We start from the raw sequence: 26,865 nt of genomic DNA, 5'->3' as shown, positions 1-26,865 counted from the left end.
GAAATGTGGTTGCACTTACATTTTCTGTCATCGTGTACATTTTTTATATGTGGCCCAACTATTCACTCAACTCAATGTCATGTTTGTACATTTTCGTACTTTGCCGCAGGGACAGATTTTTGGCAGTTTAAATGCTATTGGTGACTAATGATTATGCAGTTAACATACAGCAACTGTTTAGCTTCAATAATATTTTCTTAATGCGGTAAGGATGATTTCATTTATTCCTTTAAAACTGAACAGCTATTTCTTTAAACTTTGAAAAAAAATATTCCTTTGAAATGTCTAAAACAAAGTAGAATAATATTTGTTAAAACCCAGAGAGAATTCATTTTATTCAGAAGTTTTACAGTATTGTCTATAAAATGATCCCTACTAGAGAGAAAAATAGCAGGCTTTATATATATATATTCTTATACAGCATTCCTTATCTTACAGATGAGCTCAGTGAAAATGTTGCGTCCTCGTCTCAATAGCATTCTTTTCAAGCTCACGTTTGAAGAACATGTAAACAACATCAAACCAAGCATCATAGCAGTAACCCTGGCCTGTGAAGAACTGAAGAAAAGTGAAAGTTTTAACAGACTTTTAGAGTTAGTTCTTTTGGTTGGAAACTACATGAACTCAGGCTCAAGAAATGCCCAGTCTTTGGGTTTTAAGATCAACTTTCTCTCTAAGGTAAGATAACACTTTATAATGCCAATTTACAACAATAATCTCATCTACGAGAGGGGTCACTTTAAATAGCAATAGTACATAAGCCCAAAAAAGTATCCTTTAAAAGGATGAATTTTATGGCACGTGAATTGTATCTAAATTAAAACAGATAAATTATTTTTAAAAACCTTACTGTAGTAAAATCTCAAAGACTGCATATTCTTTTGTAGTATAGTACTCAGCTCTTGCTGATCAAATCTTTCTGGAGTTTTTAGGTCCAAATAAAATTGCTTTTATAAAGTAGATGCAATCTTGTATTTCAGTCCCTTCAAACTTATTTTATGTCACTCCAAAAAGTATTTGAGGAGCTAAATTCAATGAGGTGATAGCCAGAAATTGCCTTCTGAATATGCTTTGCTTTTTCTCCTCCAAGAAAATAATACTCTTTATTGTTGAATAGCGTTGTGTTATTAAACTTATACTAGGTATCTAGTGCATTAACTAAAAGTTTTTTTAAAAATCAAGTGATAATCATTTTATTGTTTTGATTACGCTTTCATTCTTGTGAAAAGTAAACAAAGAAACAGACAAGTGCAAAAGTGATGGTATATGTCCATTTCTAGGTTAGCGCAAACCACCTTATTAAAGGAAAAGATCTGTCTGTTACACAAGAAAACTGAACAGACTCTAAGGGGAAGGCCTGTAAGAAAGCTGGAGACAAAAATAAGTCTGAAAACAAGCGATGTATCTTTCACATCTCACCATTGTTTCACTTTTTTTTTCTTTCACATCTGAAAACATTACAGAACTTTGGTTAGTTCTTGAAGTATATTATTACAAGAATCCCCAATCTAGGAATGGATATAAATTTCTTTTCTATTCATGCATTAAATAGATGTGCATTACATATACATGGACTAGCATTTTAATATGTATCAAAAATGATTTGCTCCTGGTAGTTCTCACCTGGATAGACATAAAGAATAACATTTGTAGATAGTAGGATGAATAATGAAATTATATCTGTTTATCCCCGATTTATTTTTGAGGGGTGTAAGGAAAGAAAGCAAGAAAGATAGGAAAGATGGTCTGGCATGCTAGATTTTTGTCAAAAAAATATTTTTGGTCCCTCTTCTTATGATATTAGGGGACATGTGCAATTATTTGATAATACCAACAAGAATAAGGCTATGCTTGTAATAAATTAGAATAACTCACACCCTGATTTATAGAATAAACTAAATATTTAAGACTTTTTCATTTTATTGCACATCATATACTCAACACTAGTAAAAGCATATTTTATCAAGATGCTACTTGTTTAGAGTATACACTATAGGCACAGTGAGTGAATCTTAAAGTGTTCTTGGTTGGCGATTGCAAAAATATTATAAATTAAAAGAAAATATCATTGGAAATTTGTATTGTTACCTGTTTCACATTTAATTCATATAAAAAAAACATTTAAAACAAACTATTCTAATTTGAACAAATATGTACCTTTTTAAAGTGTCTTAATTTCAAATTAATTACATGAACTAATATTTTTGAGGCAAGAATGAATAAGTCATTTATACGTAGGAACAAAAGATTATATTAATCTCACAGAAGGATTGTACAGTTGCATCTTGTATTTTGGAGAAAGGCTTCTTCCTGTCATCTACCTGTCAAATAAAAGTTCTTCCACACAGCGCTGGTCTGACATCTATCACTAGAGGTATGCTCAAAGGATTCTGCACAAAGATTTTCGCCAACTTCAAATAAAATAAAAAATAATCTTATGGGAAATACTAGCATGTAGTAATAGATGTTCTAAAAGAGAAAGAAGTGAATGTTTAAAAATCTTCTGCCCTCTCCCACTTTTCAGTAGGATTTTTATCTTCAGGGAAATACTTGTCATTAAGAAAGAAATATCATATGCATGTATGATATTCCCACAATATCTAGGATTAAAAGGATTCTCCTGGAATACAAAGGATTCTGAGTAGATGTAAATGTCTAAAATGACAGAAATTTACTGAAGTACATAGAAATAGTTAGTTAGCTTAGGTTTATAAACTGTTTGAAACTGAGTTAACTACTGATGTATGATTAGCTAGAATTGGTGTTAAATTCCAGTTATATTGTGTTATATTGTAAAAGATTACTTGGTTGATTTCTCTCAGTGTTTGTTTGTTGTTGTTGTTGTTAAAAAATAGCAGAGGGAAACTGCTTTGCAGGGCACTGATTATGCTTTTAAAATGATACCATTTACCTAATTAATATTCAATGATAATTTCTTTTCTCAGTGAATTTAAAACTGTAATCTACTGCTTTTCACATGAAGCTATAGATTATGTTAAAATATTCACCTAGTTAAAAAGGAACCACAACATAAGCAGTTAAACTTATCAGATGTTTCTTGTAGTAAAGTAATATTAAAAATTCAGATGGTCACATTTGGCTCCTATAATATTTGGGACAAAAAGGAAAACAGACGGGTTAACTTAAATGTCAAATATCACTAAATGGTACCATTACTATAAGTACTACCCTCACCACAAAATACTTTGTTCATTTGCAACAGTGTAGTATCACTTTGTGAGTCTCCAATCCAGGGTGCTGAACTGTAATAAAAATCATTTCTATGCAGATGAGTCTCCAATGTTAGCTTGGCCCCTGCTCGCCTGCTGGTTATTAAAATTCTAACCAATAGCAGTGTTGTACTTCAGGGCCATTTGTTGTTTGTGTTTTCAGTGTGTAATAACATATAATCTACATAAGAATGAAACATTTAAAAATACTTAGCACTCCCTAGGCACTAAGCTTTGTGGGTATATCAGATAAGGATCTTTGTTTGCAAGCAACAGAAAGTGCCTCTGCCTGAGTTAAGCAAAAAATAGAATTTATAAGGAGGAGCTCAGCCAGAAACTGAGGAAAGGCTGAAGAACTTGGCCTTTAAAAGAGCAGCAACTATGGCAGCTTTGAGAATGCAGAGAGCAGGAATGAATGGAAAATCTTTCCAGGAAGTTGCCTCTGGGGTATATTCCATTTTCTTCCTCCTTTCCTTGTATTTGATTCAAATTCTAATTAGAAAGAGAGACCAATTGGCCTGGCGTAGATTATCAGAATACCCTTTGTCCTAGGGAGGGCAAAGAACCTTGAGTGACAGTGCTACCAAGACTACTGTGATGGATGATTGGTCATGCCCTAAAGGAGGCTGTTACCAAGGATGAGGATACCGAAGGTTAGGGGCAGATGAAGGGATAAAAGCCAGGCCTGAACAAACAAAGGCAAAACAAAACAGATGGTCGGTATACCAGGGAATACAAACATTACAGAAGACACATAGAAAGCTCAGGGAGCTTGTGATACAGTTGAGTAGCCAGGAAATATACATACAGAATATTACATAATGTCACAATATACTTCTAGCAATGAATATAAAAATTAATGGCCATTGAGATTACTTTCAGATTAGCAGGACTTCAGGAGGGAGGAATTTTTTGGTGATGGGTGTGGCGGTGAGTGGTACTCATAAATTAGAACAGAAGGATCTTGAAGAATAGGTATAATTAAGTTATACAAAGGGAAGAAGCCATAACCTTATAAGATGGGAGAACACTGGCCTTAGAACTTAGATTTTAGCTTCCATTTTGCCCATCACTAGCTAAATGTTCATGGCCAAGTCACTTACGCTCTCCAAACCTGTTTCCTCATCTATACATGAGGAAGTATACCATGCCCCTTGTGTATTTTCATAGGGTTGTTTTCAGGGTCAAATAAAACGATCTTTGTCACAGTACTTTGAAGAATTATAATGTTAAAAAATGGTAGTAGTTCTTTTTAATGATGGTATATGACTAGGAATAATCATGATGTGTTTGAAGCTGAATTGAAAACTACACTGCCTTGAATATTGGGTGTATGTTGGAAACAAATAACATTGGTTGGCAGGTTGTGAGAAGATTTTGAGTAATTTATATACTAGCTTCAGTATCTTTTTTTTTTTTTTTTTTTTGCGGTATGCGGGCCTCTCACTGTTGTGGCCTCCCCCGCTGCGGAGCACAGGCTCCGGACGCGCAGTCTCCGGACGTGCAGGCTCAGCGGCCATGGCTCACGGGCCCAGCCGCTCCGCGGCATATGGGATCCTCCCAGACCGGGGCACGAACCCGTATCCCCTGCATCGGCAGGTGGACTCTCAACCACTTGCGCCACCAGGGAGGCCCTAGCTTCAGTATCTTGCCTCTGTAACTGTTTTTTTTTTTTTTTTTTAAATCACTCACAGCCCATTTTATAACTTATGAAGGCCAAAAACCTTTGTTTTTCTGCCTTGAGTTAATATCTCCTTCACCCATACTGTGACTTTCCAGTCATTGTAGCTGGACAGAGAGACATAACAAATTATGATATGGTATAATGATGTGTTTTTGTACAGATGTGAAATATGGCATACAAAGAACCTGAAGAAAACATTTAGTTTTACTGTGGAGAAAATTTTAGATATCTAACTTTAATTTAGTAGGGTTAATAAAGTAATGCAATTATGCTACTTTTTTCTAAGATTCATCATTTATATAAAGTGTATGTAACATAAAGGCCTCATTTCCTAGAGGTCATCTCATGGTATTAGTGACAGAGTATTACAGATATCTCCCCAAGTATACAAAAGAAGGCATCTATCTCCCCTAGAGAAGTTGTAAGATGGAGAGTGAATTAGGTTCAGTTTCAGTGCAAAATATAATGTACCAGAAAATGTGATTTGTAAGGAAAATGACCGCTGTCTATGGAAGCACAATTTAGAAATTTGTAATTCAAGAGAAAATATATAAAAGATCTAAGCAAAAAGTTACATCTAAGTATTGTAAAAACTTTACAGTATCTAATCGTTTTTAGCTGAAATGATGTGGATTATCTCTATCTAAACTTAGAACCTTAACATTAGAAAGTATCTAATCTAGCCCCTTCAGCCTGCAGATGAGAAAACTGACCATTAGAGAAGTGAAATACTTTGGTTGGTGTGTTGGTCAGCTCGTGCTGCCATAAAAGAATACCGTAGGCTTGGTGGCTTAAACAATAGAAATTTACTAACACACAATTGTAAAGCAATTATACTCCAATAAAGATGTTAAAAAAATAAGTCATAAAATAATAAAAAAACAAAAAAACACAGAAATTTATTTTCTCACAGTTTTGGAGATTGGAAGTTCAAGATCAAGATGCTAGCCTGGTTGGTATATGGTGAGGGCTCTCTTTCTGAACTGCAGACAGCCACCTTCTTACTAGGTGACAGTCAGGTTCATAAAGCTGGATATAGCGACCAACTGTTTTGGTTTACCCAGGACTAAGAGCTTTCCTGGGATTCAGGACATGCACTACTAAAATTGGGACAGTCCTAGGCAAGCTGGGACAGTTGGTCACTTTAGTTATGAAACTAGAGGTAGAGTCTTGGCCTCCTGATTATGCTTTCTATCTTTCTCTCTCTCACCCTTTTTTAAAAAACATGTAACTGGAACAGCTTGCCTTTCACATTTTTATAATGTCCTTTGCTACTCTTCTTCATCTGGTTTTTACCCTTTAGCTCTTCTTCTCTGGTTACCACTACACACTGTGAGTATAATTATTATAGGACTGTTCACACTGCACTATAATTATTCTATCTCTCTTTCTCTCTAAAGACTCAGAACTCATGGAGGGTGGTTATTATTTTATTCTACATTTTATCCACAGTGTCTATTGTATAGGAAGCCCTCAATAGATTACTACTGAATGAAAGGTAGGCAATTTGATTAAATAAAAGGATTTGTTGGGCCTCCCTGGTGGCGCAGTGGTTGAGAGTCCGCCTGCCGATGCAGGGGATACGGGTTCGTGCCCCGGTCTGGGAGGATCCCATATGCCGCGGAGCGGCTGGGCCCGTGAGCCATGGCCACTGAGCCTGCGCATCCGGAGCCTGTGCTCCGCAACGGGAGAGGCCACGACAGTGAGAGGCCCGCGTGCGGCAAAAAAAAAAAAAAAAAAAAAACAAAGGATTTGTTGTGAGTGTTCAAAATAAGTATTAGCATTTTTTTAAGTGAGAGAATTTAGTGTCTCACAGATATAAAGAGTGTATTTTTACCAGCGAAACTATTAAATATGTAAATGTAACACTATGCTATGGTTTAGTTGTAAAAACATAAAAAATGTATTGTTTGCTATCAATATAAACCAAAAATTCACCCTTAAATATGGGTTAATAAATAAATATGGGACTATTAATTTAAAACCAAAGATATTGTTGAAAATAACCACTGTAAAATATACTGAAAGGCACCTTAGCAAAGGTCAATAAATCCTGGTCACTAGTCTACACACTTGGTTGCCTATGCTTTTACAGTTTAGATGTATCCCTTGTGATTCAGAGAGGTTTATTATTATTAACCCCATTTTGCAAATTAGAAAACTAAAACCCAGTGAGGTTATGCAATTTTTTTCAAGATCAGAAAGCTATTAAATGTCCACATTTGGGCCTAAATCTAGGTTTTCTGTGTCCAAAACCTTGCAACACACTGCCTCTCGCTAAATTTTAACAGAAGGTTTAGTCATATGTGGCTCATTTCAAGGAAGCATTACAGAACCAACTCTGTCCCTTACAGGGTACTGAAAATGGGGAAAATCACAGGTGGACTTTCTTGACTCTCCAGTGGCTTGTAAAATGAGGAATCTCTCTTTTTTATTATTCAAATTGAAATAGAAGTCATTAGAGGAATATTAATAGAAAGTTTGTCTTCCTCTAATAGATTTTAATGTATCCAGGTAGTGGAACCTATATATTTGTAATAAAATAACACCTAATAATCTACATAATTATAGAGCAATCACTTGCTTTGTATGTACAGGCTCTCAGACCATATCAGTTTTGTGGAGGCAGGGTTGGCTGCTCTTCTCAATACATATTTTCTACAAATGAACATCTGTTCTCCAGAGAGATGGCTTACCCAGGATCACTCAGTATTGGAGGCAAAGTTAGAATCCCACATTTCCTGGGACTCAAATTATTTCAGTGGCTCAAGGTAGTTTTTAGAATTTGATGACCTCTTTTGCATCACTCAAATATGCTTTCTCCTATAAGACAGTGTATGGCATTATTTGGATTTGGGGGAGATGTGATTGATAATTTGCTGAGAAGAAAATTGCTTTGAGGGAGACAATTTGTCCTGGAACAATTCTGTGTAAGGGAAGATTAGATTCTCTGTCAAGAACAGGGTTGGATGGAATGTTAGGTCCTCTTACCAAGCTTTCCTTTTTTTCCCTGTGGGTCCTTTTAGCCTTCCTTCCTGTGGACTCTTTGCAGCAGAGTTTTCAGCTGGTGATCTCTATGATTCACCTGTTATAATCAGTGATATAAGATCCAAAGCTACAGCAAAATACAGAGGTGCTCACTCATGTTACTTTGCATTTTAAAATGTCACCACATTAAATAGTGATACACCATATCATTCGTTCATTATTCATGACCAATAGACACAAACATCTCAAGTTAAGGGTTTGTCTGTGTCTCATTATATTACGTTGAAGCAAGAACATTCACCATTGTTGACTTTGAAATAACTAAGCACCATAGAATGACATAAGGACAGGATATCATTCTTAATGTTAAATGGTTTTCTTTGTTCAGCTTATTTGATGGTCGAACTTTATTTAAATCCTTTGTGTTGTATTGTATTGTGCTTAATGGGTTCTCATCATTGAGAAGCATTCAGTGTTGAAAAGATGAATGTTCAACTCTTGTGTGACTATGTCAGTGGTGACATTTTATATTCAGTTTTTATAACTGTGTCAAGGGTTTTGTTTCCCGTAGTTCTTCACAAAAATCAGTATACCCAAAGTTGTGATTTTCAAAGAGCAAGCATTAATATTACTTAAGTCAGTAAATGCAGAAATGTTTAAATTTAAAGAACTCTAAATTTATTTGTTTAAAGAAACAATTCTCCATAAGTTCTTTTAATTCCCAGATGTTGTTCATTATATATCCTCAAGCACATATTATTAATCAGTGCATGTGGACTTGTGCACATGGGCAAATGGTAATACTGAAAGATTGCTTCAGTCATCTCATTTCTCCAGTAATCAAGATGTGTGGATACCAGCTCAGAAATCCAATCCAGAGTCCTCACCTCCAGTGTCCTTCATGCCATTTAAAAATCTGAGGAAAACACAGGCTACTTCTGAGGTTCTCTTTTTAAAAATACAGCCCTCTAAGAGTTGGGAACATATGAGCCCGTCTCCCTAATTTTGTAATCCCGTGAATACGCTACCAAATGCTTTGAAGATTGTCCTTCAGTTTGAAAATCAGCTTTTTTTCCACTTCTAAGATGTAAGGTACCTAGTCTCTTTATATCCCTATACTATAGTGTTCTGCACATACAGATTGACTCCTTAAGTAGAAAGAAAACTTGATGAAGGTAGTGTGTGTTTCTGTCTTTAGAGGTGATTTCTTCTAAGATAGATATCTCAATTATTCCAAATGGTCACAACATTTCCCAGATTTATGTTAATGTGGAGACGCATTGTATCTTTCTTATTCTCTGTGGCCTACGTTACAGAATTGAGATGGGAGAAAAGACTGCTGTATCAGCAGGGGTAAAACTATATGATCATGTTAGGCACAGGGATTAACCTATTTTGTAGATGTACTTCAAATTGGTGTAGTTATGAAAGAGTATGTCTATGAGAATACCTTTTTTGAAATCTTGAGCTCTGATGAAAAGAAACAGACTCACACATTTATTTTCCTACTTCCCTCTAAAAATACAGAATTTCCATGAGCTTATTTAAAGATTTTTCTCTAAGTTGAAATATTCATTAATTTACCTCCATTGCTGCAAATTAGTCAGCTAATACTTTAAATGTAACACTTGTTTGTTTTCTCAAAATTTGATTGCATCTGTTTAGATATTATCACATTTACAACACTATAGGTTGTGTGAAAACTTCATTATATTCCCCCAATTTTCAGTTTATTAAATTCTCTGGAGAACAGTAGTCTATAAATGTAATTTGTCTGATACAGACTTGATTAGTATTCCTTGTCAATACAGGCTGCTTTGGAAACATTTTTTTCCCTCTCAATATTTTTTCCTATTTTACTTATATATGTGAAGATGTTCTGTCCTCTAAACACACACATACACACACACACCCAAGACTCTTAACTGTAATTCTTAATATTGTGATGCCTATGCTGCTAGCCCTGGTTTTAACTTCTCTGTGTTACAGTTAAATCTGCCTTCCATTAGTCTAGATAACTTGATATGAGGGGTAACATGAATATATATTGTACATACGTACACACTTGCCTTGTGGACTAGTTATGCCTAGTTACTGCACTTCCCTACGCAAACACATGATCTTTTTGATATGGAAGAGATTCCAATTTTTGAAAGCTTTATTTTAGGGGAAGGATTGAGAAAAAGGAATTAAAAGCCAGTCCCAATCAAAAAGTGTGTGTGTGTGTGTGTGTGTGTGTGTGTGTGTGTGTGTGTGTGTGTGGAGAGAACGAGAGTGGGAGAGAGAGATTGAGAGACAAAATAAGAGAGAGAGGATGAAGGAGTGAGAAAGTTTCAGCAATGATTTTCAGAATTGGATGATCAGAGAGAAATAAGATTGAGTTAAATACTTCTTACATGTAAATTGACAAACTTGTAAAGAGCTTTTAAAAATGCAAAGTATGAGTTGCCAAATTATGCTCCTTATCTTCTGCCAATAATAATTATTTAAAAAGCCAACAATATATATTTGTATAGAGAACTATAGTGAGGGGTATAATTTGTTTCCAGTAGGGGACTCATATATGGCTTTGTTTATGACTCATTAAATACAGACTCATTTCAAGGAAACAAAAACAACGAATATATCTGTATTTTCTTTCATTTTTAAAACTTTATCTTCTTACATTGATATGAAAAACGCAGTCAACTTAATACTGTGCCATAAAGATGCTCATTGAAGTCATTGTGACTAAACAATAATGAATATAGTTAACTGTTCTATTGGGTAGTATGGCTGGCAGAGATGAATAATTCTCTAGTTTATAAAAAAGCTTTTTTTTTGGTTCTTGATGAGTCTCCCATATATCAGGAGTGTCAATAAATAATTTCAGCACTGGAGCAGACCAAAAAAATGATGATTTATGGGACTAGCTGTAGGTCTTGCTAGGTTCACCACAAAGACTGTTTCCATAGAGGATTTAAATGAACCCAGCTGGCTTAGTATTCTGTGAATTGCTGTAGTCATTTTCTGAGTTTAATCTTATGACTGATTTTGTAATTCTCACAGTGGGGGAAAGTTGACAACATGAACAGCATTTAGTGAATATAATTAGGAAGCTTGAAGACAAATGCCTTTTTACTCTATAAAAGCTTTGTTCAAAGGGGATTTCGACCCTGTATGAGACTGTTGTTCAAAAAATTGTGGCTACTGTGACTGAATGTGAGTGATTATCTTACAAACTGATTTTCCTGTCCAATGAAACCATACTAATGAAGGCATGGCAGAACTTTAAGAAGGAGGGCTGATGACCATGGAAGGGGGTTTATAAGCAGTTAATATTCAAATAAAACTCTGAACATCCAATTATCCCTATGATAATTTTAGGGAATCTAAGAAGTATTTATATACATATAAGTACATTTTAGATAGTATTGGGGCAGCAAGTTGGCCACATTTATTGATTATTTTCTGTGGAGCCCTGTGCTAGATGCTTTGCAGGAATAAAGAGAAATAAAACATATGTCTCTAGTCCTTGAGGGCCTGATGAGCTAGTTGCCAAATACAGAACATTGTAATACTAAAGCAAGGGACAGGGAGGAAAAATAGGGAAAAATGGGATGGAGAGCAGGGGGGTGATGGCTTTTATATAATAGCACACATGAAAAATAGTCTATGTTGCTATAAATACTGGTTAACTAACTACAAAATAACAAAGTACTCTGTTATTTATATGATAGCCCATACTATAAAGCTGCCCCCCTCTTCTTTAGAAAGGAAAAGCACAATACCAGCCTTATTTACAACATGTGCTTTACTTCTCTCCTACAAACCAAAGCTTAGATTTTGCTTTTCCTGACTTCTGTCATGGGGACGAGCACACAAGACTTGCCATTCATTTTTTTTCATCTTTTTTTTTTAATCTGCATTCTCAGAATACTCTCTTGCCTTTTATGGTACAATAAGAGTATCTTTAAAACTGCTTTTCATAAGTTTCTACCTGCTTTCTATAATTAGTTCTTATTATTTTTAAAATTTTGGACAAAATTAATCAGTACCTGTTCAAAAACATTAATATAATGGTACCATTGTATGACTGTTATGTGTCTGTACCCTTCCTTATTCGCTAATTGGACAAAAAAAAATCAAGTAATATTTCTTTTAACAAGAGAATGTCCTGAGATTTTTCAGATATATTAAGTAAGAATGAAGAAAGTCACTGTTTAATGCTCTGTGTGAGGAATCACTCTTTGGAATCCAAGCAACTTAGTATGAGGAAATATAAGCTATTTCAGAAGTTGACTATTTAGAAAAAGGAACTGAATCTTAAAATACAAGCAAATAACTAGATACTTTCTTTAATTTTTATTGAAATATAGTTGATTTACAATGTTGTATTAGTTTCAGGTGTACAGAAGAGTGATTCCGTTATACATATATGTTTATATATTCTTTTTCAGATTCTTTTCCCATATATATTATTACAGAATATTGAGTATAGTTCGCTGTGCTATACAGCACCAGCCCCAAACTTTTTGGCACCAGGGACAGGTTTCGTGGAAGGCAGTTTTTCCACGGACCAGGGTCGGGGTGAGGGGGATGGTTCAGGCAGTAATGCAAGCGACAGGGAGCCCTGGGGAGCGGCAGATGAAGCTTTGCTCACTGGCCGGCCCACTGCTCATCTCCTGCTGTGTGGCCCGGTTCCTAACAGGCCAAAGACCGGTACCAGTTTGTGGCCCGGGGGTTGGGGACCCCTGCCACACAGTAGGTCCTTGTCCGTTGTCTATTTTATATATAGTAGTGTGTATATGTTAATCCCAAACTCCTTATTAGATACTTATATCAAAACAGAATATTTTACTTTGGAAACCTGTGCTGAAGGAAGTTGAAAAGCATTGTAAGCTATTGAAAGATGTGGGGAGAGATGCTGATGTACGATTCCAATGATTTTTCATCAGCCACAGCCTGGTTCATTCAAATCTTTTTATGTTTACAAGTTTCAGCTTTCATGAAATATATGAGAAATATAGAGAAATGCCTGGGTACTTGTCAATTTCTGGAAGCATCTCCGTAGGACTTTTGTTTGTTGTTGTATTAATTATTTCAGAAGTAAAATATGTTCACAATCAAGAGAGATTTGAACTTAACCTGTAATTTTTTAAAGTAACAACTAAAATATAATTGACATACAATCAAATTGACTCATTTTTAAGTATACAGTCTGATGAAATTTGTTATTTGTATATACTGCAATCAAGGCACGAAATGGTTCTATCAACCTGTAGTTTCTTCATGCCCCTTTGCAGTCAATCCCTACTCCCAGCTCCAGGCAACCTCTTATTTGCTTTCAGTCACTATAGTTTTACCTTTTTCTAGAATTTCATATGAATGAGATCATCCAATAATGTAGTCTTTTGTGTTACTTTGTATTTGGTGTGGATTTCACTCAGCATAATATTGTGGCATATATCAGTAGTTCATTTTTATTACTGAATAATATTCCACTGTATGCATATACCACATTTTTATTCATCACCTGATGGACATTTGGGTTGTTTCTACTTTGTTTCTATTACAAATAATGCTGCTCTTAATATTCATGTACAATACATAAATTTCTTTTATCTTGGGTAAATACCTAGGACTGGGAGTGCTGTGTCTTATGGAAAGTAAGGTTTAATTTTAAAAGATACTGCTTTCCAAAATGCTTGTACCATTTTGTATTCACACCTACAATTAAACCACAAGGACATATCATTTCATACCTGTGAGATGGGCAAAATTTTTAAAATTCTGCTAATATCAAGTATGACTAAGAATATGTGTCAGCAGGGAGATCAGCTCTGTGCTTTGTGACCGCCTGGAGGGGTGGGATAGGGAGGGTGGGAGGGAGGGAGTTGCAAGAGGGAAGGGATGTGGGAACAGATGTATATGTATGACTGATTCACTTTGTTATAAAGCAGAAACTAATAATAAAAAAAAGAATATGTGTCAAGGGGAACTACTGGTGAGAATGTAACTTGGTACCTCTATTTTTGAAAACAATTTGGTAAGATTTAGAAATACTGAAGTTACAATAACCAGAAATGCAACTCCTAGTATATTCTCTAGATAAGAGCTTACATAAGGACTCTGGAGACATGTACAAGAATAATCACTCTGTAGACATGTAAAGAAATAATCACTATCAATAGAGTAAAAAGACAACCCACAGAATGGGAGAAAGTATTTGTAAATCACATATCTGATAAGTGATTAATATCCAAAATACATAAAGAACTCCTATGACTGAACAACAACAGCAACAAAACACAAGCAACCTAATTCAAAAATGAGCAAAAGATTTTAAGACATTTTTCTAAAGAAGATGGCCAATGAGCACATGAAAATATGCTCAACGTCACTAATCATTAGGGAAATGTGAATCAAATCCACAATGAGATACCACTTTATATCCATTAGGATGGCTACTATCTAAAAAAACCAGAAAACAAAAGTGTTAGAGAGGAAATGGAGAAATTGGAACCCTTGTGGATTGGCTTGTGTGAATGTAAAATGGTCCAACCCCTGTGGAAAATAGTATGGTAGTTACTCAAAAAATTAAACATGGGGCTTCCCTGGCAGCGCAGTGGTTGAGAGTCCGCCTGCCGATGCAGGGGACACGGGTTCGTGCCCCAGTCTGGGAAGATCCCACATGCCGCGGAGCAGCTGGGCCCGTGAGCCATGGCCGCTGAGCCTGCGTGTCTGGAGCCTGTGCTCCGCAACAGGAGAGGCCACAACAGTGAGAGGCCCGCATACAGGAAAAAAAAAAAAATTAAACATGGAATTACCGTATGATGCAGCATTCCACTTCTGGATGTACACATAAAAGAATTGAAAGCAGAGACTTGAACACATATTTGTATACCATTATTCATGGCAGCATTATATTCACAATAGCCAAAGGTGTGAGCAGCCTAAGTGTCCACTGACAGATGAATGGATAAGCAAAATGTGGTATATACATACAAAGGGATATTATTCAGCCTTTAAAAAGAAGGAAATTCTGGTATATCCTACAGCATGGATGAACCTTGAAGACATTATGCTAAGTGTAATAAGCCAGACACATTAGGACAAATATTGATAATTCCACCTAATTGAGGTACCTAGAATAGACAACTTAATAGAGACAGAAAGTAGAATAGTGGTTGCTGGGGGGTGGGGAGGGGAGAGGGGGATGGGGAATTACTGTTTAATGGGTACAGAATTTCAGTATGGGAAAAATTTCTGGAGATGGACAGTGGTGATGGTTGCACAACAGTGTTGAATGTACTTAACACCACTTTACTGTATACTTAAAAATGCTTAAAATGGTAAGTTTTATTTTATGTGTATTTTACTATAATAAAATAATGTTCACAGCACCATTATCTATAAGAATATCAGTAATAATGACTCCCCCACCCACCAAAAAAAGGAAACTAGATAATGGAAATGGTCAACACGGGACTGTAACTAAAATTAATTGTTTTCATGTGGTGGAATAATATACAGTCATGAAAACAAATGAATGGACATAGCTAATTATGTAACTCACCCCAAATAGCCACTCCTCAGATTCTAATTATGCCAGATTCTAATTATACTTTAGCAACATTACATATCTTGGGCCTTAAAGGTTGTTCTTAAATAGCTAAAAACACTAGTGTTGCACCACCAAATGTCATTTATTTACACTGTATATAGATAGCAAGATCAATTCTATACACTCAGTTGGTGGTGGTGATAATCTTTAAAGCTATGTACAGAAAAAAAAAAACCCAAAACTCTTCCACCCACTCTCAAACCTCATGCATATAAAACAGTTTTGTTAAGTAAAATCCTCATGACAATAAAAGTCACAAGTTTTAGTTAAATGCTTAAACCATTTCTGAGAGAAACCACTGAAGACCTTAGGGATGTTCATGCTTGTAAACTATTTCTATACCAATTTAGAATAACTTGATTTTGTTGAAACCATTCTCAGAAGAACTTCTATTTGGTAAGCCTCCTATAGGCAGGTTGATTAACTAAGAGCCGTTGAAAGTGCCAGACCAGCTTTTCTTTTTAAAGTATAGACATAATTCATTAATTCTTTCTGGCCTTTCCTCAAATAAGGATAAAATGGTTGTTGATTTGCCACTGGTGCTGGCTACTTCAGGCTAATGCATATGCAGGGTATTCTCCTTGAATGCATAAGTAGGGCTAGAAGGGGAGATGGTGAGAGGTGAAGCAGGAAGAATAGGAAAGCAAAATTTGTCTTCTCTGGGAAACTCACATCACCACTGTCCTGCTGAGCCTGGAGGTGGCAATTGAGATGAATCCTTATGCCATTTTCATGTTGTCATGGTTTCAAGTTTAAGCTCTCTTTTCACAGATTGCTGCCATAAATTATGCTAACAAGTGTAAAACTCTTATATTGCTTGATTTTTACACAGTTGATATCATCTTTTCCCTTTTTATAAGAAATGCCACTTAATACCCAAATCAAGAGCATAAAAACGGGACAGTCAGGCCTACATAAAGAATTAAGACATCTTTCTACTCTAGATTACATTTGGCTGAATTAGCGTCAGCCCTGGTCATGTAGTACCCAGAAAAGCATTTTGGGTGAGAGTTAGAAATAAAGCCAGGAAAGCATGTATGAAACCTGTCTGGTCTCTGCTACAAAGCTAATGTCTTTATGGTAATTGCAATCCTTAAAAATACATTATCTTTCTCAATGTTATTGCAGCGTGTGGTGGTGTTGAAGAAAGCAATAATTTGTAAACAACCCTTGGCAGAGAGCACAGAACTTAATTTTGTTTAAATAAAGGAGACAAACATTAGAATTCATGTGCTGTACCACGACTGGCATGCAGTAGTAGTTGTTTTGGTATATGCACTGGAGCATTCCTGATTGCTTAAATATTAACTGTTCCATGAATATACAAATATAATAGGGAAAAAAGGAGCCATGATTAGGGAAAATTTTTGCAAAAATAACTGAAGTTGAATGATCTGATCGTCTTGGTAATCTAGGTGGGTTTATTCCAATGATTCAACCAGATTCCTTCACTGCATTTCACTATCTCCTTTACTTCTAAGGACAGTTCGATGTAAATGTGGATCATGTGGCATTGCTATCTGTCAGAACCCTTTTCTTGACACAGAGGGATTAGGCAATTCTGGGTTTTCCTGAGTAAAGGACCTGTTGATAAGTTTGCTGAATTTCATGTGGCCATTTGTATAAACACCAGGGGAAAAAGGACAAGATGTATCTAGAAAGGCATTCCTTCTGATACAGTCTAGAGACATGGACTTTTATCTCACATTGAAGTTTTTGCTATTTTTATTGAAGTATAGTTGCTGTACAATATTATGTAAGTTACAGGTGTACAATATAGTGAGTCACAATTTTTAAAAAAATTTAATGGTCATACTCCATTATAGTTATTATAAAATATTGGCTATATTCTCCGTGTTGTACAATATATCCTTGTAGCTTATTTGATACGTAACAATTTGTACCTCTTAATCCCCTACTCCTATATTGCCCCTCCTCCCCCTTCCCTCTCCCCACTGATAACCACTAGTTTATTCTCTAAATCTGAGTCTACTTCTTTTTTGTTACATTCACTACTTTGTTGTAGATTTTAGATTATATCACATTGAAGTTTTAATACTCTTAGACCTGCTTAAACGTGTCCTGAAAATTTTCCTTAAGTAACGTCCACTCTGCCTTACCATGGCATTTCTTACAATCTTTACATGAAAATCAGTTCCTTCTCTGATAAATATTCATTCTACAGCAATTCATGCAAGAAAACCTGGTGTTTATCCTGCACATTCTTGCTTCTTCTGGAAGAGAATATTCTCTGGCAGCTGGCTGAATATTTGCTTGTTTAGTCATTCTGAGAATTCTCTGGGCCACTCTGCAAGTTGGGTGTAAGATTTCTTTAGCTGGGGGCATACGGTCCACAACTTTGTTCCTACATAACGTGTGGTAACGGAGGAACACGTTCTCACTCTTGGCCTTCCACCACAAATGCTGTTGCCGACATTGGAGAGGCAGCATCAGAATGTGCCTGTGTCATGGACAGGGATGATGCTTCCCCCCTTTTGCCCTCTTTCTCTTTACATTCACCCGCTGTTGTCCGATCTCTGTAGGTTCATACGAAGAAACTGTTTCACATATGGGTCACGGTGTTTGTCTACTTAGAGCCAGTACACATTAGCCCGGAAATTAGGACTGGTGAAATACATTTGCAAGGCAAGACTTTTTAGGGAAAACATTGAAACCTGAGGTCTGCAACTGACATTTGTTATTCTGATTCAAAAATTCTTGAGTAAATATTTAAACACTAATTCAGATTTGCCAGTAAGAAGTGAGTGTGCAGCTTCAGTTAGAGTTGAAGGGGTAAACGATCTCCTGGGTTACCTAGTCCATCACTCTGATAATACAGAGTAGACAAGACATGCTGCAACATCATGTGAGTGTATTTTCAATACAGTTTTGGGTGAAGGATGAGGGACAGTTTAAAAGACTTATGAACAATGTATTTAGAATCTTCACAGCATGGGACATACTGTTTGGGTCATCTACTCTTAGATAAGTAGATGGTAAATTATGATACAAATCAGTCTCATTTTTAATGTAAATTAAGAACATTCAGAGAGATTCTGTCCTTCAGATGGCACAGATTGCTAGTCTGCTCCTCTCTAGTTTTGAATTGACACTAAGCTTTGAAATCATATCGGCACTTCAACTTTTTATATGTGAAAGTAATTATGAGAGGGCCCAAGCAAGCTGTGGACAATTGCCAAGCATCTTCTTGCCTGGAAATTTCCTTCAAAAAAGTCTAGTGGTTCTCAAACTTTAGCATGACTCAGAATCACCTGGAGGTGCTATCAATTTTTTGGCCAGTATATTAAATCACATATTGATGGACTCTGCCCTCAGAGTTTCTAATTTGGTCAGTTTGGTGTGTGGCCCCCAAATTTGCATTTCTGTCAGGTTCACAGGTGATACTGATAATGCTGGTTCAGGGACCACGGTTTGAGAACCAGTGAAATAGTCAGTGTCCATCCATTTTCCTTTCTCATGATTTTTAATGCTTATTTCTTCCATTGCCTGATCCCCACAGGCCTAATTATGCTCAATGTATTTGGTACAAATAATTATAATAACCTTCCTTACTAGCCTCACCATTTTCTAGCTGCCAGCTCTGCTGCCCCCTTTATTATCTAGTTATTTGTTATCCATAATCAATATTTTGAATAAATTACCTTACATGTTACCTCCTCTTTCTGGCTGTCCATTGTTTTTAAGTCTGCACACCTGGCACTGTATTGAAACTGCTTGAAGGTTACCGAAGATTTCTCTAGTCATCAAGTCAGTCCTCATTATATTTGGCCTCTCTGTAGCATTTATTCATTCAACAAACATTTACTGAACAAAATTGATGTATTCCTCTTTCTTAAGGAGTTCACAATTTGGCAGGTGAGACTCCTTGCATAAACAAAATTATATTTTGTGGAATAAACCCTGTAACTAGAGTATATATAAGGCGCTATGGGAAAACAAAAACAGAATTTATTAATTCTGTTCAGGAAAGTTAAGAGAGGATCATTAGCACCGCTCTCCCTGAATGACCTGACCCCCCAACTCCCATCACCTTCATCATCCATGACACTTAATTCAGTCCACTATGCATTAGACACCCAGTGTACATAAGTTAACCATGTTGTGTTCTGGCACCAGCTCTTATTATCTGTTTACCTAGGTCAAGTTACTTACTCACTCTAAACCTGGTCCCTTACCTATAAAATGGGCTTGTTAATAACTGAGTAACTGAATTCTTTTGAGGATTTTTTTAAAAAGGTGACCCATATAAAACACTTATCAAAGTTTCTGGCCAATAAGCACATGACAGATGGGTTAAAAATATTCGTCCTCCTCCGCCTTAAAGGAGGTACAGGCTACTACCACCTGATGAAGGAAGAAGGCATTTAAGGTCAGGAAGAGCATAAGAAAATGGGTGGAAACCTTCATCCATCCGTGCATTCAGTAAATATGTATTAAGTGCCTGTTATGTGCCAGCCATTGTTCTAGTTGCTGAGTGTATGAAAGTGAACAAAGCAGACAAAAGAAAAAAATACCCTGTACTTGTGTAGCTGACATTGTAGCAGAGAGAGACAGACAATAAATAAATAAATAGGGTACATAGTATATTTGTGATAATTGCTATAGGGAAAAATAAAAGAGGGAAAGAGGTAAGAAGTGTTTTGAGAATGGACTGCAATTTTAGATAGAGTAGCTAGGAAAGACCATAATGAGAAAGTGACTTTTGAGTATAGATCTTGAAAGATGGGAAGGAACTGGGCATGCAAGCGAATAAAAGCGAAACCTTCCAGGCAGAGAAAAAGCACACGCACAGACTCTGAGTAAGACACATGCCTGGTGAATTCAAGGAGCAGCAGAATGAAGGCCAGCATGGTTGAAGGGGGCTGCTGAGGGATAATAGCTAGAGATAAGATCTCAGTGGTAATGGGGGACCAGATAACAGAGGGACTTTTAGGTTATGATAATGACTTACTCTGTGTGAAGATGGGAAGCTAAAGTAGCCTCTCATCACTTCTAATCTGGATGATGATCATGGTCATGATAATACATTATCTTATTCAATTCTACAAGTGTTATCTAATGCCCATTTTATGGATGAGAAAGCTGAGACATAGATTGTTTAGGGTTCACTTGCCCAACGTCACACAACTAGTGAATGGTAGAGTCAGGGTTCAAACCCAGTTCTGTTTGAATCCAAAGTCTGTGCTCAGTAACTGTTCTGATTAGAAATGTGAACTTTATTATATGAGTTGTAGAGAACCATTGGATTTTTTGAAGGAAGAGAGTGATGTGATCATATGGATGTTTAAGAAGCATTATTAGGTGAAATCATATAGGATAAAATGAAGCAGAGAGGATGGAATGGCCATGACCACCTTCTCATAGATTAGCTCCACATAGCTACCTACTACTTATGTTTAAAAAATGAACTGCCACCTCCTTCCCAAAGCCAGCTTACTCTAGAGTTATTGCTTCCTTATCATTGACACAATACAACCATTCTTTTAATCACCAGAACTAAAAACTTTTGGAGTCTTTGATTTTTCCCTTTCCCTCATCCCAAGTATTTATTTTCAGTGACTTAATCCTGTTTGTCTTCACAATGTGTCTTGAATTTGTCCTTTCTCTGCCTTTGTTTACATGTACCATAGTTATCATTTTAACTATATCAGTCCTTGACATTTACCACCAAATTACTCTCCTACGTCATCTCCTTTCTGTATAATTTTGTGTTGTCTCCTAAATTCTGGGTTCCCTGAGGCTTTGAAAGTACCATGCATTGTTTATCTCTGATCCCTAGTGTCCAGCCCACAGTGGATCATCAAATGTACTTCTACATTCATAATTGCTTTGCTCCTGTCTCCCCTTATAAATGTACAGTGCTTCATTTCCCAAGGGGAACGTTGTAACTTTATTCTGGCATTCACTCTCACATAACTCTCAATAAATATGGTGTCCTAGAAGAGTCTGGGCTTTGGGGTCAGTCTTTCTGTATGTATATATATATGTATGTATATATGTATATGTATATGTATGTACACACACACACTTAACAAGAGTAGAGTTGAATTTAGAAGTATTGCTCTGTAGCCCACCCAAGTGGAGAGAAATCTTAATTCAGAAAACATTGATTGCCTCCCTAGTATGTCCTAGCATGCTCCTAGGTACCGTGGATAATAAAAATTAGTAAAACAGGGTCTCTTCCCTTGAAAGAGCTCATACTGACTGGAAGAAACTACTGTGTTGAAATGTTTATAGTGAAGGAATATGGCAAAGGAAGTCATCAGTTACTCCTTAGAGGAGTCTTCAGAAAGGAGGGGGTAGTTGAGTAGTCTTGAAATTTGAGTAGGTATTCACTTGGCAGATAGAAAAAAAAAGAGGAGGGTCAAAGAGAGAGCAAGATGTACAAAAGCACAGTGGTATGACATTGCATGGTATTTTCAAGCAGTTGTAGTCAGACTGAAGTTAAGGGTAGGCACCAGGAAGCAGCAGGGGACACATTAGAAAGGTAGGCAAGGGCCAGCTCGAAAAGGGCCTTAAATGTAAAACCAAGGAGTTTGTGTGCTTTTCTAGTAGCTGAAGGGAGACTTTGCAATGGAAACTTTGAATGGGTTCTAATCATCCTAACAAAATTAAACATTTGAAAACTAACATCTGTGTGGCGAGGTTAAATGAACTGAAATTGTTTGGTTTAAGAGAACAGGACACCTGAGAAGGGAGCTTTCACTCTCTGAGAGGTGGTTATACAGAGAATAGCAACCAGTTATTTTCAGTTTCCACTGTCGACAGAGCAAGAAGAAATAGGCTTAAGATCTCAGTAGAAGGGAAAATTACCTATAGAAGGGGTCCTTTGCAGAAAGATTGTGTGTGACTGACATAGATGATTAAAATGTTGTTTGCTCAGGCTCTCTGGCTGTGTGCTGGCTTCTGTGTGTTCAAACCACCTGATTTCAAAAACAAGGCAGAGACTGCAGGTTTTCAGGCTTGAATGAGAGTATTCAAAATGAAAAAATCTTTTACAAGGCAATTAGTTATTCAGATATTTTGCTATCTGCCTAACTGTAGTTTTGGAAATGTATTTGAACACATCACATATAAATATTATCTTTCATAATATAGCACTCCTGTTTATTAGAAAAAAGAAATGATCAGAATTTGCTAGAGAAATAGGTGTTAATCTGTTAAAGGTATTTTGTATTCATGTACCATTTCAGAAAGTTATTAAAGATTAGGTAGATACAGTTAGTATAAACTCAGTTATTAATCTTTATGTGTAACATTTATTGGTCAGAGGATTATAATTAAAATCACTATATGGTTTATTAACTGATGGCACTTTATCAATGAATATAGTGAATTACTCTTTTTTTTGTTATCATTTGTTGATAACTCACCTTATTAAGATATTATAAAATGTTAGTTTTTTCAAATAATTCCAATTTCTGGAACTACTGTTTGTGTTTTTATTGTTTGAAAATATATACAAGACAGAGGATTATAGGGTGACCATTTTGTTCATCCTTTTGCATGTTATAAAGAGCAGTCCTATATCTGTCTCATACCCCTGCCTAACTGTTGCTGGTGAGAGGGGAAGCACAGTCTAGGATGCAAGATGGCACTTGGCTCCTGGCTGGAGTGAACCTTGAAATGCTTATGGAATAGCTACCAGTGAGACTCTGGCAATCTGGACAAGTATTATTGGAATATTTGATGTTAATGTAAAAATAACATAATTTTGAGTTAACCCAATATCGAAGGGAAGACAATTTTATTTCTTAATAAACTAACCCAAACACTTTGGAAGTGATTTTGAACATACTCAGATTAGATTACCTTTGTACTAACCCAAGAGATGTCTATATACAGCTAGTACACTTGGAAGGGCAAATTATTGCATAAATGCCATTAGCCATTAGAAGCTATGAAGGTGAATGTTCTTAACTGCCTTCTGTACTTGACATCGAACCACACAATAGGTCCTGAGAGAGATGATGGCTAATGTGTGGATCGTGTAGATGTGGTAAGAGAGACTGAAGACATGATAATACAAAGTAAATATACTTTAATAAGTAAAAATGCTTTGCCTTTATATTTTAATATTATATATTCATTTGTTTTTGACCATGCCGTACGGCTTGCAGAACCTTAGTTCCCCAACCAGGGTTCAAACCCAGGCCCACAGCAGTGAAAGTGTCGAGTCCTAACTGCTGGACTGCCAGTGAATTCCCTTTATATATATATTAAATATATATATATTCATTTTTAAATGATTGGTCTAAGTGTCATGCACATAAAGAAAAATTTAAAAGACCACATATTCCCTGCCAGTTTGAAACCTTAAGATGGACTCCTGGTGTAAGGTTATGTAAAAAATAAATATTGCAATACAAATTTAGCAGTTTGTCTACCATACCAAGATATTTCTCAGCTTGACAGGATAGGCACTTGGCCATCTTTGTCCCTGCTTTGAAAGGAATGTTACAATTCTAAAAAAATACATGCATACTCTGTCTACCACTCTTTCTGATTTCGACAAAGATATTTAATAGTTAATGATACAAATGTTATGCATTGTTTATCTTTTAAAAATGTAACCATTGACTCTACTAAATTTTTTAACAGGAATTAAATGTATGGCCCTCCTTCTGGATAAATATTTATCAAATACAGTTTTTGAAAATTAAGCACTTATAAGCATGCATGTCAAAAAGGAAATTTTTAAATCACCCAGAAGATTGCCATATGAGCACAGTGCTATTTTTCTATTTTTGTGTTTTCCTTTCTTGTATTCACCATGTGCATTTAAAAAAATTATGATATACTTGTACAATTTAGTGTCCTAAAAAATTGCGTGGGTTTTTTGTTGCTGATGTATGTGTATGTGTATGTGTAAATAATTTGTTTCTATAGAATTCACAAAATATAGATCAATTGCCTTTCCTTTAGGAAGATATGCCTTCAGTTTCCCTAAGCTCCTAATGTTTTTAGGATTTTAGGATTTAGGGATTCAATTAATCTGTAAGAAAAAAGAAAATGTTTATTTCCTTATTACTTGGAATATTCAGCATACTCTGAAGGGGATGCACTTTGTTATCATATAACACTGCAATCTCCGGTAAAGGCCTCTCTTTAGGAAAGTGAACCTCCCGTTGATTCTTCTACAGCTGCAAGCCTTACTTAAGACAAGTTGCCCTTGAGGTTTTTGTTCTTATAGCTTGTTCTTGAATTGTGTCATTTCAACCTTGTAGTACTTAAAAGTGTTTGGTGGATCAGCATAATAATGCAAAATTTTAAATATTTTACCTACATGGGATAAATAGTAATCCCAGAAATTCTTAAAGAAATCATTGTGGCCACTTAAGTTATCAGCATCATACTTCCTGTGGCTATTTGTTTTGAGCCTGAAGACTAACATTTCTTTTAAGTTGTTCATATCATTAGAACATAACAGTTGTTAGAAAGCTGTAGCACAAAAAGTATGGGACTGATTGATTAAATATGATTTTTTTTCCTTAGACACTAAAACAATAAGGATTAAATTACTCTGTAATTACCTAAATATCCTCCACAGCCTTTACATAAACCTATTTGCAAAGAATATTCATTTATTCTAAACAGTAATCCTTAAAGCTGAAAACCCCAAATCAGTATGAACATCAGTGGACAAATCCATCATCTAAGGATTATAGAATTAAAACATCCAATAGAATGAGAAAAGTTGATACTTTATACTGTATTTATCCTTTGTTTTGAAGTAAATCCTTGATTTCATTTGCAGCTTAGTCTAGTATGAGAGTTATATTAAAGAAAACACTTAGATTCTCATCATAGATTTTTTTTGGTCCTATACTTTAAAGACTTTTATCATTCTAACCGCAGCATCCCTTTTCTAGTGTCTCTGAAAAGAAGATACAATGTGTAGGCAGACAAATAAAATTTGACATATTATCACGATTGTGTGGTCAGATTCTGTTTATAAATCAGCATAAAAAGCCTTCAGTTATTCTTTTTTGATGGCCCATGCAAGTAAACGAGGGTAAAATGTGCTTGCTCTTTTACATTAATTTGCATCAGCAATGGCCAGAAATAAATATAACCTCACAGGCGAATCCAGCTTTCAAGAATATATTTCTGTGATAAAGCAAAGAACAGAATGCTGATAACATAAACACACATTCACTTGGACTATTATTATCAATACTTAAGTGAATGTTCTTTTCTCATGAAAAGAATAGTTCATTTTGCCATAATAATCTAGACATTTTAAGAAATACGGATTAATGTTTAATTTTTTACTTTTTTGGGTCATCTTTCTCTCTTTTAAAATGCGGAGTTCATTTTAAAATCCAGAGCATTGTCACTAGACCCTGGTAGGAACTACCCCAGACATTTAAAAAAAATTTTAATTAGTTACAATGAATTGAGTTCATTTATTCATTTATTTATCTTGATTAAGAAAAAGTCTCTCGGGCTTCCCTGGTGGCGCAGCAGTTAGGAATCCACCTGCCAATGCAGGGGACATTGGTTCAATCCCTGGTCCGGGAGGATCCCACATGCCAGTGGAGCAACTGGGCCCGTGCGCCACAACTACTGAGCCTGCGCTCTGGAGCCCATGGGCCACGGCTGCTGAGGCCCATGCGCCCAGAGCCCATGCTCCCCAATGGGAGAGGCCACCGCAATGAGGGGCCCATGCACTGCAGGGAAGAACTGCAGAACTGCTCGCCAGAACTAGAGAAAGCCCGCGTGCAGCAATGAAGAGAACCAACTCAGCCAAAAATAAATAAATAAGTAATAATAATTTTTAAAAAAGAAAAAATCTCTATATATATATTATTTAAAAATACTAAAAGGGCCTCCCTGGTGGCGCAGTGGTTGGGAGTCCGCCTGCCAATGTAGGGGACACGGGTTCGTGCCCCAGTCCGGGAAGATCCCACATGCCGCGGAGCGGCTGGGCCCGTGAGCCATGGCCGCTGGGCCTGCACATCCGGAGCCTGTGCTCCGCAACAGGAGAGGCCATGACAGTGAGAGGCCCGTGTACCACAAAAAAAAAAAAACACTAAAAATGTTGTTATTCCATTCCAGATCCGAGATACTAAATCAGCAGATCAAAAGACAACCCTCTTGCATTTTATTGCTGAAATTTGTGAGGAAAAATACCGGGATATCCTAAAATTTCCTGAAGAACTGGAACATGTGGAAAGTGCAAGCAAAGGTAATTGATTTGTAACCACTTTAAGACTACATCTTGTCTAAGTAAATATTTTAAACGGTAGGATTAAATAATCTATAAGCATTAATCGTAATTTTTATTTGGTTACTGATATAAGAAAAGCAGGAAGATAGTTTCCATTAGCTTA

At 36.1% G+C, this 26,865-nt stretch overlaps 1 protein-coding gene across 4 annotated transcripts in view; it reads left to right on the top strand.

Annotated features, from left to right (window-relative positions):
- Window positions 1-26,865, top strand: part of DIAPH2 (diaphanous related formin 2) — an 894,195-nt gene that overhangs the window by 444,254 nt on the left and 423,076 nt on the right. For all 4 annotated transcript variants that reach the window (XM_060086247.1, XM_060086246.1, XM_060086245.1 and 1 more), the window contains 2 exons: window positions 439-678; window positions 26,591-26,720. In XM_060086247.1, coding sequence (XP_059942230.1) covers window positions 439-678; window positions 26,591-26,720 — 370 coding nt within the window. The remainder of the gene's footprint in view (window positions 1-438; window positions 679-26,590; window positions 26,721-26,865) is intronic.

This window comes from Mesoplodon densirostris, chromosome X, assembly GCF_025265405.1.
Source record: "Mesoplodon densirostris isolate mMesDen1 chromosome X, mMesDen1 primary haplotype, whole genome shotgun sequence".
NCBI lineage: Eukaryota > Metazoa > Chordata > Mammalia > Artiodactyla > Ziphiidae > Mesoplodon > Mesoplodon densirostris.
Note: the sequence above shows the minus strand (reverse complement) of the source record. Positions and strands in the feature narration are given on the sequence as shown.